Here is a 16,929-nt window from a genome sequence, read left to right on the forward strand (position 1 = left end):
AGAGAAAGGAAAGAGGAGATGGGCCAACAGACTATCTACCAGTGTTCTCACTGAAAATAATTTTATAAGCTCTTCAGCTAATATCGGCACTACTACGATGATTCCGATTAACTACGTCAGCTTTTTACATGTGTGAAACTGTGCCATTAGAATTTCGGATCATACTGTGTCGAAAAATCAGCTGTCGTCTTTAGGGGGTGGTACTGGTGGACGCATAGGGAGTCTTGGTATACTTGCGCAAGATTTTCATGCGTGTGGAATCTTAAGTTATGATACTGGCGCATGAAGTAAACATTTGCCTAGAAGTCGATTATTGCTGTATTTGTTTTCAATGTACACTGTACAGCCTGTCGGAACTGTCAAGAAGACTGTAGTATGTGATTGTGATGTATATTAACTATTTATTCTTGCTGTGCGGCTGACGTTTGAGAATAGGGACAATGGTTTCGAAAAAAGGGTCGTTGTTTCGTTCACTAGCTCCTTTATCTCAAACTATTGCTGAGAAACTGAACTCGGATGATTCTAGAAATGGCGTGAGACTGTTAATACAACGTAAGTAAGAAATACGAATCGCAGACATCCTCATATGAAAGTATTGGAATTGTGTAAATGTATGCATTGCGAATACCGATTCTCACCATAATCGTTTTTCCATGTTCAGTGCTATCATTGATCGTCGTGAGCTTAAGACAATGGATTTTGTTTTTGTATGAAAAAACTGGTTGCTAATCCATTTCTCTAGGGACATTGCCCGTTAAGATATCGATTTGTTTCTCCAACTGACAAAACTCTATTTTTATGTTTTTTTTCTCGAATCACAAAGTAATGTGTTGGTCATAGTTGAGGCTAAGGTTACCAAGTTCCTCCGTTTGTACCAAAATAAAATGCTTATGGAGTCTGGCAGCTATAATTAGCAACACATTACACTCAGTGTGAATTTACTGTTGTAAAAAATTGCCTAATAATTGGTAGTGAATAATTACTGTCCCTAGAAGAGAGAGAGAGAGAGAGAGAGAGAGAGAGAGAGAGAGTGTGTTGTGTTGTGTCAGAAAACGACTTTACTTATATATCTCGTTGATCTCTCCCTCGTGGTATGAAAACCATTTGATCATTAGCAACTTGCAGAAAATCACCTGTTCAGTTCTTGAAGGACCTTTTAGGTGGCCAGAGGGATACAGTGCACAAAACTTGGGTGATAAATATAATTCATACAGACTTCTATTTACATTTTATGGGAGCAACTTTACACCAGGGTTCAGTGATCGGGTCAGTTGAAATCAGCAATATCAGTTTTTCCAGGATTTTTGTGTTTGTATTTAATTTGGTATGTCTTCATTGTTGTATAATTAGTTTGGCACCATCAGTAACCCCTTAATTTCTGTGGCTTCTCAGTTAGTTTCATTGACTTTCTCCAATTAAATAAGTTTCATATTTGGAAGAATGCAGTTGCTCTGTCCAGCCATACTGATTTGGGTTTTCCTGGATGGCTAAGGTAACTGCTGAGGTGGTTCTTTAATCAAGGCCGCAGCTGACCACCCTCATCCTATATACATAAAGCACGTTATGTATGCTGTGTGTTGTATATTTTGGCCTAGTAATTTGCGTTGTTGACTAAATGTGTATCATTGTGAGATGATCTTTGGATGAATAATTACATTATGTCACTATGATGTGAAATGTGTTTACAAATATAATACACTAGCAAATCTGGCAAAGCTTCATGATTGTCAAATATGTGAGGTAATTGGATGTGTCCATCTTCCCTTCCCCCTATCTATTTGTCGTCTTCTCTTTCCATCACCTCCTATCCCCCACCTCTCTCTCCATCTGCTCCCCCTCCTCTCTCATTCATCTTCTGCTTCCCCCTTTCTATATCCATTCCATCCCTCCCCACTCTGCCCTTTTCCTTTTCTCCCTTCTTGAACTTTGTTAATTGTTATTGCCAATTGAGCTGTGATTGGAAATTGAGTTTGCTTAAAACAAATGAGTAAATTGTATATGGGATATGACAGACCTCCTTTGTTGCTGCATCCGTGAGGGTAGTAGCTTGAAGAACATTATTTTACATAGTTTGTATGCAAACAAGTTGGGGTAGAAAGTTTCAGGTGATTCAGATTCTGAGAAAAACAAAACAGATAGTTGTGTATACAATTTTTGTTTAAAATGATATCTTAGGAGGAAGAATATGTAAGGGAGAAGCAATCTGTCTAATGTTTAAATGCACTGCTATTGAGAGATTCCAATAAAGGAATATGTAGTCCATTTGTGTCCGAACATTTAGTATAATCTTCTATAAAAGTTTGAATTAAATCGGGCAAGAACTTTTGGAGATTTTTGGTAACAACGTTAGACAATGGATTGTCTTTACATAGTAGTATAGACTTTCTCAGTGACAAATATGGCTGCATACTGACCTTATAAATGATCTACATAAAGAACACTTGACTCCGTGTTTAAATTCTTTGCAGTATTGGTTGTAGCCAAAGGGTTAATAGGAATTCTCTACAAGTCATCAGCTTTGACCGGTGATGTAGGAACCATGGGACAAATACCATGGACAACATGGCTACTGTAACATATCAGTGGCGACTGTTTTCAGAGTAAGCTCAACATCAGTCTGTCACACCAGCAAAGTTTTTAGTTTCACCTTAGTTGGCTTTGCTCACTCAAAACTTTCGAGTCTAACCTAGTCTTCGAGCAGAGCTACAGATCAGTCTGTCACCACAAGGTTTTTGTTGCTTTCACATTCATTGGCTTTGCCAACTAACAAGAAAATTTGAATATACACAGTAAAAGGTGACGTCACAGCAGCTGTTAATACTGCGTCACAGGTCAAAGTTGATGTCTTGTATCGAATATTCCTCCTGACCCTGGTCAGGATTGTTACAACTGAATATACCATCCCAGTCCATATTGCATTAAGACCATATGACACATAGTATCATGTACTTACGATTCATAGTGGTACATGTATTAATGTTACTTTACTTTCCGCACTGTAGCCTTTATAATGTAGCTTTACTATGAGCTTATCAGTGTGCCAAACTGTTTACAGAGCTGTTAACAATATCTTTTAATGTTAGCACCATTTGATTTAGCCCAATCTACATCAGAATGCGTACTGCACAAGCCACCATGTGCTGCTTGATGAGGGTACCTTTTACCACTAATATTGTAGAAATCAGTATGGGTTTCAAAAAAGACGATCATGTGAAACCCAGCTCGTGCTATTCAACCACGAGACTCAGAGGGCCATAGGCCATAGACACGGGTATCCAGGTAGATGCCGTGTTTCTTGACTTCCACAAGGTGTTTGGTACAGTTCCCCACAGTCGTTTAATGAACAAAGTGAGAGCATATGGACTATCAGACCAATTGTGTGATTGGATTGAAGAGTTCCTAGATAACAGAACACAGCATGTCATTCTCAATGGAGAGAACTCTTCTGAAGTAAGAGTGATTTCAGGTGTGCCGCAGGGGAGTGTTGTAGGACCGTTGCTATTCACAGTATATATAAATGACCTTGTGGATAACATCAGAAGTTCACTGAGTGTTCATTATGGGTGACAAAAAGAATATACGGGAAGCATTAAGTTACGAAGCAATAGCTATAGTTTTCCAAGCATATAAATTGCTAGAAATTAAATTATCATATGGCATTATTCACTGGAAGACCCCATATGGGGTTGTTCATATGCCTTGTGGAAGTCTTTACATTTGACACCACTTTGGCAACTTGCGTGTTGATGAAGATAAGATGATTAGGATTATGTTAAGATCCGGTCCCTGAGGTGGGGGGGGGGGGGGGGGGAAATCCACAACCTGACCGGAAATTGAATCAGGGACCCCTTGATCTAAAGAGAGTGACACTAATCGCTAGAACACACATTGTGGACTCTGCTAGGTAGAGTCAGAAGCAGAAACAGTGGGTTGGTGCAGTGCTTACCCCAGCATTGCCAGTTACCAGGGTAGGAAACATCTGGAGTGTGTGGCCTGGCATGGAAATGATGCTCTGGCATGCTGCAAGTCATTCACTCTCTCTCTCTCTCTCTCTCTCTCCCTGCGCAGAATGCACCACCTTCTTCTGTGCACATCGCTATAGCCATTCCCATGTTTAACTCATGAATGGGGGGGGGGGTGGAGGGAGACTGTCTTTCTGTATACCTCCTTATGGGCCCTAACTTCTCTTAACATGTCTTCATGGTCCTTGTGTGAAAAATATATTAGCGACAGTAGAATTGTTTTGCAGTCAGTTGCAAATGCCCGTTCTCTAAACTTCTTCGATACTGCTTTGTGAAAATAACATTATCTTCCCTCCAGGGATTTCCATTTGTGTTTATTGAAGATTTTCATAGTAATTGCATGTTAATTGACTCTACCAGCAATAAATCTACCAGACTGTCTCTCAATTGCTTTAATGTCTTCCATTAGTTCTATCTGATGGGAATCCCGAACACACTAACCGAATTCAACGATGACCTGCACAAGTGCTCTGTACACTTCCTCTACATGTTCTTCCGTAACAAAGAGTTGTTCCACAATATTATGATGGCATCGGTGATTGAAATCAGGAGAGTAACCTTTGCTTAAAACTTCCAAGCTGATAGGCCGTAGTCAATGTATAAAGTCTCCTCTGACGTTTCGTCTCCGACTTTGGGAGATATTCTCCGAGGTAAAGCGGTGAACTGCTACAGTGTATGAACGGGAGAGTTAACTTAAAATTTTGAAATTTTCATCTCTGAAGTGTGTCATCACTTTGTGTAGCTTCACGCAGGGCAAAATTTCATGTTTTTTTTTATCTAATTAATTTTTCCATTTGCTGAAAACTAATTTACCAGTTTTCAAAAAAAATGTTGAAGTGTCTCATTTAGGCTTGAGAATAATAATCACAATATAAACAGTGTGAAATAATACTTATGGTACATGTATAGTGATTATACCCCTACTGTAAAGAGCCTTCCCGAGTTTCTTTTGATACATCGCATTATTTTAGTAGAAATACTGAAATGTCAGATACTAGCTGTCAGCTTTGACCTGTGATGTCATTGAGATGACAGACATAGCCATGTCCCCATTATGTGGTATGGCAACATCACACATTGAATAGTCGAGCAGACAAAAACAGTTCCAAAATAAAAAAAAAATTAATCAAAATTATTTGAAGAAGAGAATGAAGCTAATGGAATTTGGGGACTTTGGTGAGAAGACACACAAGAAAATGACATTCCTCCACTAATATACACATCCGTACAAAAAATTATGTAAAAATCCATTATTGGTACTTAATGACTTGTTAAAAGTGTTGGTCACAATTTAATTTATTGATGCATTCCGATACATCATTAGCAGAATATAGCTGTGGTAAAAGAAAAAACAAGAATTACCACAGGAAATGCCACAGAACAATTACATGCACACTGGTCGTCCATTGCATCAGTACTTATAAAGAAATACATGACCAAGCAACACGGTAGTGGGCACATACGTTACTGAAAAGAGCTCATACATATATGAAGTCTAGTGCCAAACTGACTGTGCATAGAAATCAGTAAAGGTGAGGAAAACAACTGCTATCACCAGATAGCATTTGGTAACTAATATGATGTATCAATCTTCCTCTTCTCTTCAGGTATTAGGCTTCCTCTGTCTCTTCTCCCATTGCACGTATAATTTCTTCCCTTTAAGGGAAGTCTCTCACTCTCCATTCTTTGTAGATGTTCGTTCCATTTTGTTATGTAATCTCGAATTTTTTCATTGAGGCTAAAGATTTGCAGTTCTTCTCTAATATCTTGACTTCTTAGCTCGTCTTCTCTTGTGCAACCTCTAACACCTCTAAGGAATTTCATTTCTTGTGCCGGAATCCAGCTTTCTTGCTTCTTAGTAATTACCCAGGTCTCACTTCCATAAAGCTGTGTGAGAACTGCAACAGTTTTGTAAAATTTAATTAGTGTGTCTTTTCTGGTTCTGTTTTTTTAGGTTTCTGTTAATTGTTCCTCATACCTTGCTGAATTTACTAAGCTTAATTTCAGTATCTCTGCTGTAGCCATATGTCATTCCATGTCCAAGGTAGTTGAAATGGTTTACTTGCTCTAAAGTCTTCTGATCTATCACTATTTTGGTTCTGATTGGTTCTTTCCTCATGAAGGCCATTGTCTTAGTGCTTTCTTTTGAAATTTTCGTGTTAAATTTTGCACTTACTTGTTTTAGCAAGTAGATTCCTTTCTGAAGGTCATCTTCCTTATCTGCTAGGATCACTGCATCATCAGCATATAGTAAATTACTTAAAAGAATGTTCCTGTATAGGTGGATGCCTTTTTGAAATTCTGATTTCCATATATGTCTTACTTCATTAATGTAGATGTTGAACAAAGTTGGAGATACGCAGCAGCCATGTCGTACCCTATTGTTAGTTGGTATCTCATTAGTTGCTTTACCATTGAGATCTAGAGTGATATTTGTGTCTTGATATAAACTTTTTATCGCATTTACTAGACGCTTTGGATATCTGTGATTTGCCATTGTTTCCCAAAGTTTCTGTCTGTTGATATTGTCAAAAGCTTTTTTAAAGTAAATAAAAGCAATGTGTGTTTCTTTATTATACTCTCTCAGTTTTTCTATTATTTTCTGTAGAATAAAAACTGCATCTATTGTAAAATGTCCTTTCCTAAAACTCATTTATTCCTCATGCAGTACTGCTTCTGCTATGTTTTTAAGACTTGCATTTAAAATCTTAGCATACACCTTGAATTTTCTGTCAGGATTATGCATCAAAGTATACTGAAAAATGTAACCAGCAGGAGATCATACACTGAACATAAATTATGTACTATATAATTTGAAAACCATGGACTAACCAGGCAGGCTTAGTATTTAAAAAATAAGAGTTATGTAGTACACAGAATGAAAAATAAATAATATAACAAAAATAGAGATCTCATGTGGCATATTGGCTGCTATAATTACTAAATATAGACCAGGTGTCTATCGAGAAATTATTTATAACAATGTGCGAGACATAAAATACAGAAATAATATGACTTACATTCATAAATGATGACAATGTGAGCTAAGAATGTGACACAGCTTCATAAAAATTACAGTGTCCAGTCACATTAATGTGGCCATCTGTCAAAACCCTGAATAACTACCTTTTGCATTACAGATCTCTGCGAAACATGCAAGAAGAGTGTCAGTGAGGTTCTGGAGGGTACCAGCCGGGATGTGGAACCATACTGACTACATGTACATTTATACTCCGCAAGCCACCCAACGGTGTGTGGCGGAGGGCATTTTGCATGCCACTGTCATTACCTCTCTTTCCTGTTCCAGTCGCGTATAGTTTGCGGGAAGAGTGACTGCTGGAAAGCCTCTGTGTGAGCTCGAATCTCTCTAATTTTACATTCGTGATCTCCTCGGGAGGTGTAAGTTGGGGGAAGTAATATATTCGATATCTCATCCAGAAATGCACCCTCTCGAAACCTGGACAGCAAGCTACACCGTGATGCAGGGCGCTTCTCTTGCAGAGTCTGCCACTTGAATTTGCTAAACATCTCCGTAACCATATCACGCTTACCAAATAACCCTGTGACGAAACGTGCCGCACTTCTTTGGATCTTCTCTATCTCCTCTGTCAACCCGACCTGGTACGGATCCCACACTGATGAGCAATACTCAAGTATAGGTCGAACGAGTGTTTTGTAAGCCACCTCCTTTGTTGATGGACTACATTTTCTAAGGACTCTCCCAATGAATCTCAACCTGGCACCCGCCTTACAAACAATTAATTTTATATGATCATTCCACTTCAAATTGTTCCGCACACATACTTCCAGATATTTTACAGAATTAACTGCTACCAGTGTTTGCTCCGCTATCATATAATCATACAATAAAGGATCCTTCTTTCTATGTATTCGCAGTATATTACATTTGTCTATGTTAAGGGTCAGTTGCCACTCCCTGCATCAAGTGCCTATTCGCTGCAGATCTTCCTGCATTTCACTGCAATTTTCTAATGCTGCAACTTCTCTGTATACTACAGCATCATCCGCGAAAAGCTGCATGGAACTTCCGACACTATCTATCAGGTCATTTATATATATTCTGAAAAGCAATGGTCCAATAACACTCCCCTGTGGCACGCCAGAGGTTACTTTAACGTCTGTAGACGTCTCTCCATTGAGAACAACATGCTGTGTTCTGTTTACTAAAAACTCTTCAATCCAGCCACACAGCTGGTCTGATATTCCATGGGCTCTTACTTTGTTTATCAGGCGACAGTGCGGAACTGTATCGAACGCCTTCCGGAAGTCAAGGAAAATAGCATCTACCTGGGAGCCTGTATCTAATATTTTCTGGGTCTCATGAACAAATAAAAAGAGTTGGGTCTCACATGATCGCTGTTTCCGGAATCCATGTTGATTCCTACAGAGTAGATTCTGGGTCTCCAGAAATGAAATGATACGCGAGCATAAAACATGTTCTAAAATTCTATAACAGATCGATGTCAGAGATATAGGTCTATAGTTTTGCACGTCTGCTCGACGACCCTTCATGAAGACTGGGACTACCTGTGCTCTTTTCCAATCATTTGGAACCTTTCGTTCCTCTAGAGACTTGCAGTACACGGCTGTTAGAAGGGGGGCAAGTTCTTTCACGTACTCTGTGTAGAATCGAATTGGTATCCCATCAGGTCCAGTGGACTTTCCTCTGTTGAGTGATTTCAGTTGCTTTTCTATTCCTTGGACACTTATTCCGATGTCAGCCATTTTTTCGTTTGTGGGAGGATTTAGAGAAGGAACTGCAGTGCGGTCTTCCTCTGTAAAACAGCTTTGGAAAAAGGTGTTTATTATTTCAGCTTTACGCGTGTCATCCTCTGTTTCAATGCCATCATCATCATCATCATCCCAGAGTTTCTGGATATGCTGTTTCGAGCCACTTACTGATTTAACGTGAGACCAGAACTTCCTAGGATTTTCTGTCAAGTCGGTACATAGAATTTTACTTTCGAATTCACTGAATGCTTCACGCCTAGCCCTCCTTACGCTAGCTTTAACATCATTTAGATTCTGTTTGTCTGAGAGGTTTTGGCTGCATTTAAACTTGCAGTGAAGCTCTCTTTGCTTTCGCAGTAGTTTCCTAACTTTGTTGTTGAACCACAGTGGGTTTTTCCCATCCCTCACAGTTTTACTTGGCATGTACCTGTCTAAAACGCATTTTACGGATTGCCTCGAACTTTTTCCATAAATACTCAACATTGTCAGTGTCGGAACAGAAATTTTCGTTTTGATCTGTTAGGTAGTCTGAAATCTGCCTTCTGTTACTCTTGCTGAACAGATAAACCTTCCTCCCTTTTTTTATATTCCTATTTACTTCCATATTCAGGGATGCTGCAATGGCTTTATGATCACTGATTCCCTGTTCTGCACATACAGAGTCGAAAAGTTTGGGTCTGTTTGTTATCAGTAGGTCCAAGATGTTATCTCCACGAGTCGGTTCTCTGTTTAATTGCTCGAGTTAATTTTCGGATAGTGCACTCAGTATAATGTCGCTCGATGCTCTGTCCCTACCACCCGTCCTAAACATCTGAGTGTCCCAGTCTATATCTGGTAAATTGAAATCTCCACCTAAGACTATAACATGCTGAGAAAATTTATGTGAAATGTATTCCAGATTTTCTCTCAGTTATTCTGCCACTAATGCTGCTGAGTCGGGAGGTCGGTAAAAGGAGCCAGTTATTAACCTAGCTCGGTTGTTGAGTGTAACCTCCACCCATAACAATTCACAGGAACTATCCGCTTCTACTTCACTACAGGATAAACTACTAATAACAGCGACAAACACGCCACCACCGGTTGCATGCAATCTATCCTTTCTAAACACCGTCTGTGCCTTTGTAAAAATTTCAGCAGAATTTATCTCTGGCTTCAGCCAGCTTTCCGTACCTATAACGATTTCAGCTTTGGTGCTTTTTATCAGCACTTGAAGTTCCGGTACTTTACCAACACAGCTTCGACAGTTTACAATTACAATACCGATTGCTGCTTGGTCCCCGCATGTCCTGACTTTGCCCCGTACCCTTTGAGGCTGTTGCCCTTTCTGTACTTGCCTGATGCCATTTAGCCTAAAAAACTGCAGTAGAATGGCCAGCTGTGCTAGCTTCCTCAGTTGTGGATCCATGGTGTGAACGGCCTGAACGATGTGGTCCCACAGATTTTCGATTATGTTTTCATCTGGGGAGTTTAGTGGTTGGGGGAACACCGCAAACTCATTCTGATGGTCTTTGAACCACACATGTGCATTAGGAACTGTGTGATTTGTTACATTGTCCTGCTGGTAGATGCCATGGTGCTGAAAAAAACAAATTACATGTAGGGATGGCCATGGTCCCCAACTATACACACATACTTGTTGATCCGTTGTGCCTTCCAGAATGATGAAATCACCTAGGGAATGCCACAAAACATTACCCAGACAACAACACTCTCTCCTTCAACTTGAACACTTCTGACGATTGCTACAGAGTGTTTGCATTCATTCCTGTGGAGCATAGAACGTGATTCATCTGAAAAGGCTACCTGTCACCACTCAGTGGAGATCCAGTTGCGGTATTGATGTGCAAATTCCAGTTTTCATCGCTGATGAACAGGAGTCAGTATGGGCGCATGAACCAGGCATTGCTCCCTCTGCGGGTCCGGGGGGTTAGAATAGGCCCGAGGTATTCCTGCCTGTTGTAAGAGGTGACTGAAGGGAGTCTCCCACTTTTCAGTCCTATGAGTTCAGGTCCCATTCTATGGTTTGACCTGCCACTTTCAAAATTCTACAGAAGTGCTGGCTATATGGGGAAGGACGCCTTACATGGTGCACGAGTTATCCATAGCACCCTTAGATTCAAAATCCTGAACCTATTGTCATGGCTTTGCATCTCCATCTGCAATTCAACTATTTGGATGAGGACACTTTCCCGGGGTATGTCATCTTCTTCTGTTGTCTCCTGTCCTCTTTCACCCCACTGACAGTATTGGGTTACTCTGCACCCAATGTCCAGCACAGTAGCCAGTCCGTTGTGGTTAGGCCTACATGTACCCATTTGGTGGTAGCCAAAGGGATCGCACTACTGATGCCTGAGCTGTAAACTCCCCACGTATGCCAAGGAGTAGATGCCTGTCTTCATAGGGCATCAGGACTCGTGGCAACACCCATCATGCCAGTTGGCCTTTGCTGTGACTGGGTGGGGAGAGCCCCTGATCGGAGTGGGTGGCATCAGGGTGGATGATCGGCAGTGAAGCGGACTAAGTCATCTCTTGCTGGTGACCGTACGGCATCAGCAGCCTCTAAGAAGGACAAGATAAAATACAATGTCGCCAGTTATGACCCTAAACCATTTCCCTTCCTTGCTACACCATGGGGACTCGTTTCTACCTACGAAGCCTCAGTTTTTCGTTGAAAACCTTGAGGATAAGTTCGGAGAAGTGACCACGCTTTCGAAGATGCAAAACAGCGCAGTCTTGATTCAGACAGCATCCCCCACACAATCCTGGGCATTACTCGCTTGTGATCGGCTAGGTGATATTCCTGTTTCCATCACTCCCCTTAAAAGCCTCAACATGGTCCAGGAGATTATTTTCTATCAGTCTGATGACTAGCTCCACGCTAGTTTAGATAGGCGAGGTGTTCATTTCATCTAGTGCCTTTACAGGGGACCCAAAGACAACATATTTGCTACCGGTGCCATCATCTTGGCCTTTAAGGGTGATTCAGTGCCTGAAAAGGTCAAGGCGATGGTTTACCATGTATGGTTTAATGTCACGTTAAACCATACGTTCCTACCCCTATGCGGTGCTTTAAGTGCTGGAAGTTCAGGCACATATTTTCACGCTGCACTAACAGCTCCACATGTCGAGGCTGTGGACGTACACTGCACCCAGATATTCCATGTGTGTCACCTCCCACTGCATCAACTGTGGAGAGCACCACTCCCTCTGCTCACCAGACTGCCCAGTACTCCAAAAGGAGCGGAAAATTATGGAGTCAAAAACACTGGACCAGTTGACTTACACACAGGCTAAACGTAAATTTGAAAGATTACACCTCATTCGGTTGACGTCGACATATGCTGCAGCTACATCACCATCGCCATCCCAAGTGCCAGTGGTTCCTCACTCTGTGCCACAAACAGTTGGCCCTCTGGGCCACCAGAATAAGTCTACCCCTTTGGTGGTAGGGGGCAAATCTTCCTTTGTTGCTCCCAAAGCACCTACTTCGGGAGCAAGGCCTTCCCAAATGCAGGGCCCCCCTGCGGGTTCGGGGGTTAGAATAGGCCCGCGGTATTCCTGCCTGTCGTAAGAGGCGACTAAAAGGAGTCTCACTTGTTTCGGCCTTATGTGATGGTCCCCTCTCGGGTTTGACCTCCATCTTTCTAAATTATTCCGAAGAGCGAGCCACTTGGGGAAGGGCGCCTTACATGGTGCACTGTATCCGTCGTGCAATTAGACCTTTAGCCGGCTTTCACGTCGTTGCAATGGTGTCCCGCTCGTTTTCGATCTTTAGGGCGGGGATACGTCCCTGGGTGCGATTACCACGCTGCCCTCTGCAGTGTTTCTTTTAACTGCGACGACGACCTTGGACAGTTTTGCACCTAAGATCCAGCACGGTAGCCAGTCCGTTGTGGTGGGGCCGCCATGTACCCTCTTGGTTGTAGCCCCCTGACAACACAGGGATCGCTCTACTGATGCCTGCGCCGTTAACTCCCCACGTATGCCAAGGAGTAGATGCCTATCCTCCTGGGGTATCAGGACTCCCGGCAACGGCCATCCTGCCAGGTGGCCTTTGCTGTGGCTGGGTGGCGCCTGTGGGGAGGGCCCTTGGTCGGAGTAGGTGGCATCAGGGCGGATGACCCGCAATGAAGCGTGGTACATCATCTCTCGCTGGCGGCCAGCCGCCAGCAGTCTCTAAGCGTTCTCGGGCTCAATTTAATGCTCAGAAGTACGATCCGAAAACGTTCCCCTCCCTGGCCACGCCGTGGGAAGAGCGTAAGTCCCAGGATGGAGGTAACAGTTATTCGCCCCGATTCTTAGTTTGCACGAGAGCTGATGGGGAGTCTTTTCTCTCCACAAAGCCTCAGTTCTTCGTCGAGCATTTAGAGGACAAGTTTGGGGAGGTGGAGGGCTTGTCTAAAATGCGCTCTGGCTCAGTACTGATACAAACAGCATCCTCCGCCCAGTCACGCAGGTTACTTGCTTGTGACAAGTTGGGGGATGTTAACGTTACTATTACTCCACATAAGAGTTTAAATATGGTCCAGGGTGTTATTTTCCATAGGGACCTCCTTTTGCAGTCTGATGACGAGCTGCGCGCCAACTTAGAACGTAGAGGTGTTCATTTCGTCCGGCGCGTTCATCGGGGTCCGAGGGACAATCAGGTTGCTACCGGTGCCTTCATCTTGGCCTTCGAGGGTGATACGTTACCGGAAAAGGTCAAGGTGATGGTCTACCGATGTGACGTCAAGCCCTATATCCCTCCCCCGATGCGGTGCTTCAAGTGCTGGAAGTTCGGCCATATGTCTTCCCGCTGCACTTCCAGCCTCACATGTCGAGATTGCGGACGCCCGTCTCATCCCGATACTCCATGTGCCCCGCCTCCCATCTGCGTCAACTGCGGGGAGCACCATTCACCTTGCTCGCCAGACTGCAGAATATTCCAGAAAGAGCGCAAAATCATGGAATATAAGACCCTGGACAGACTGACTTATACTGAGGCCAAACGGAAGTACGACCGATTACATCCAGTGCGAATGACAACTTCCTACGCCGCTGCTACAACACCTGTGCTAGCCCCATCAGTTTCGCGCCTTCCGGCCGGATCGACGAGTGGTACAACTCCTCCTGCCCCCTTGCCAGTGGGGGGCTCTACCCACCGGGTTGCTCCTGTGCCACCTACCTCAGGAGCAACACCATCCCCCCCATCGGGGACGTCGGTCCCCGCTTCTAAGCCGGAGAAGTGTCCAACTTCTTCGGCTTCTCACGCTCGCAAGAGGTCCCTTGGGTCCCTCCCTTCCCAGGTTTCCACCGGCGGGAAGGCTGACGATAGCCAGTGGCGTAAGTGCCCACAATCTGCAGGTCGAAGGGCTTCCCGATCCTCCTCAGTCCCGGAGACTGAATCGGTGAAGCCCTCCCAGCCAGTTAAACCCAAGGAGCAGCGTGAGAAATCAAAGAAGAGCAGCTCTAAGCCCAAGGAACGCGCGGTGGTAGCCACCCCATCGCAACCTTCTAGCTCTGCGTCTGGGGACGAGGTGGAGATTCTGGCGTCCGCTGAGGACCTCGATCTCGCCGGTCCCTCAGACGCCGTGAATAGCAATAGCACTAGCACGGGTGCTCAATCGGAGGCAGCAGGTGACCCAGCGGCGTAATCTGCCGTCCCAGTCCCGGCACGCCTTTCTCAGCCATGGACAAAACCATCCTCCAGTGGAACTGCAGCGGTTTCTTCCACCATCTAGCTGAGCTCCGCCAACTTATCAGCCTTCACCCTTTCCTCTGCATTGCTCTGCAGGAAACTTGGTTTCCAGCAATGCGCACTCCCGCCCTCCGTGGCTATCGGGGTTATTATAAAAACCGAGCAGCTTATGAAAGGGTGTCTGGTGGCGTCTGCATCTATGTCCTTAACTCTCTTCACAGCGAGTCTGTCCCTCTACAAACAGCTTTAGAGGCTGTCGCTGTTAGGGTGTGGACGCCGCAGGCTCTTACCGTCTGCAGTCTTTACCTTCCACCGGAGGGTGATGTCGCGCAGCATGTCCTGGCTGCGCTGATAGCCCAATTGCCGCCACCTTTCTTATTACTGGGCGACTTTAACGCCCATAACCCTCTGTGGGGTGGGTCAGTGGCAACAGGTCGAGGCGCCACCGTTGAGCATGTATTGTCGCAGCTCGATCTCTCGATTTTGAATGATGGTGCCTCCACACACTTCAGTGTGGCGCATGGCACCTACTCCGCCATTGACCTTTCAATCTGTAGCCCTAGCCTCTTTACCATCTGTCCACTGGAGTGTGCATGACGACCTGTGTGGTAGTGACCACTTTCCGATTTTTCTGTCACTACCACAGCGTCACTCTTCTGTGCGCCCTAGCAGATGGGCTATGAATAAGGCTGACTGGGACTTGTTCTCCTCCACTGCCGCTATTGAGCCTCTCTCAACTGATGCCATTGATGCGGTGGTTACATCGGTCACCGCCGGCATCGTCACTGCCGCAGAGTCTGCCATTCCCCGTTCTTCTGGGTCCCCTCGGCGGAGGGCTGTGCCTTGGTGGTCGCCTGAGATCGCTGAAGCGATTAAAGATCGCCGGCGGGCGCTCCAGCGTCACAAGCGACATCCCTCTATGGACCACCTTATCGCCTTCAAACGGCTGCGTGCGCGGGCCCGCCTCCTTATCCGCCAAGGCAAGAAGGAGTGCTGGGAGCGGTATGTGTCCACCATTGGACTCCATGTCACTCCATCGCAGGTCTGGGCCAAGATTCGACGGGTCTTCGGCTATCGGACCCCTGCCAGCGTCCCTGCGCTCTCACTGAATGGAGCAGTTTGTACTGACTCCGACGTCATTGCAAACCGCTTAGCAGAGCATTTTGCTATGAGTTCCGCTTCTGCGAATTACCCCCAGGCCTTCCGCTCCATTATAGAGCGGATGGAACGTCGGAGCCTTTCTTTTCGCACCAACACTTCTGAACCCTACAACGCTCCATTCAGTGAGTGGGAATTTCAGAGTGCCCTTGCCGCTTGCCCTGATACCGCTCCCGGGCCAGATCGCATCCACTGTCAGATGCTGAAACACCTTTCAGTGGACTGCAAGCGACGCCTCCTCGACCTTTACAACCGTCTCTGGGTCGAGGGTGAGTTTCCGTCGCAATGGCGGGAAAGTATTGTCATCCCCATTTTGAAACCTGGAACGAACCCTCTGGAGGTGGACAGCTACCGTCCCATTAGTCTCACCAACGTTCTTTGCAAGTTGCTTGAACGGATGGTGAGCCGGCACTTAAATTGGGTGCTGGAGTCTCGGGGCCTTCTGGCTCCGTCTCAGGGTGGGTTCCGTAAAGGCCGCTCCGCCACCGACAATCTGGTGAGCCTTGAGTCGGCCATCCGTACAGCCTTTGCCCGCCGTCAGCACCTGGTCGCTGTCTTTTTCGACATGCGGAAGGCGTACGATACGACATGGCGTCATCACATCCTTTCTACGCTTCATGGATGGGGTCTTCGGGGCCCTCTGCCGATCTTTATCAGAAATTTTCTGTCGTATCGTACCTTCCGCGTGCAAGTCGCGGCCTCGTATAGTTCCTCCCTCGTCCAGGAGAACAGGGGTACCCCAGGGCTCTGTCCTCAGTGTCTGCCTGTTTTTAATTGCAATAAACGGTCTCGCTGCGGCAGTAGGAAATTCTGTCTCCGCTTCCCTGTATGCTGACGACTTCTGTCTTTACTATAGTTCTATTAGCATTGCAGCAGCTGAACGTCAGCTACAGGGCGCAATCCGCAAGGCGCAGTCTTGGGCTGTAGCGCGTGGTTTTCAGTTTTCGGCTGCCAAGACCCGCGTTATGCATTTCTGCCGGCGCCGAACGGTCCATCCTGAGCCGCGGCTTTATCTTGCCGACGAACTTCTTGCTGTGGTGGAGACCCACAGGTTTTTGGGTGTCCTTTTTGATGCCCGGTTGACTTGGCTGCCTCATATCCGGCAGCTTAAACAAGCGTGTTGGCGGCATCTCAACGCCCTGCTTTGTTTGAGCCACACCCGCTGGGGCGCCGACCGATCTACCCTGTTGCGGCTCTACCAGGCGTTAATCCAGTCTCGCCTGGATTATGGGTGCCTAGCTTATGGCTCAGCATCCCCATCTGCGTTGCGGGTGCTGGACCCAATTCTCCACAGCGGGATACGCCTTGCCACTGGTGCTT

The 16,929-nt window shown here is 45.1% G+C and overlaps 1 protein-coding gene across 2 annotated transcripts in view; it reads left to right on the forward strand.

Moving 5' to 3' along the window:
* Positions 1–273: 273 nt before the first annotated feature.
* LOC126184819 (COMM domain-containing protein 5-like) overlaps positions 274–16,929 on the forward strand; it is a 69,689-nt gene continuing 53,033 nt past the window's right edge. The window contains exon 1 of one of the 2 annotated variants that reach the window (XM_049927398.1): positions 274–552. In XM_049927398.1, coding sequence (XP_049783355.1) covers positions 441–552 — 112 coding nt within the window. In that variant the 5' untranslated portion in view covers positions 274–440. The remainder of the gene's footprint in view (positions 553–16,929) is intronic. The other variant, XM_049927397.1, reaches the window with a different exon arrangement.

This window comes from Schistocerca cancellata, chromosome 4, assembly GCF_023864275.1.
Source record: "Schistocerca cancellata isolate TAMUIC-IGC-003103 chromosome 4, iqSchCanc2.1, whole genome shotgun sequence".
In the NCBI taxonomy this organism is placed as follows: domain Eukaryota; kingdom Metazoa; phylum Arthropoda; class Insecta; order Orthoptera; family Acrididae; genus Schistocerca; species Schistocerca cancellata.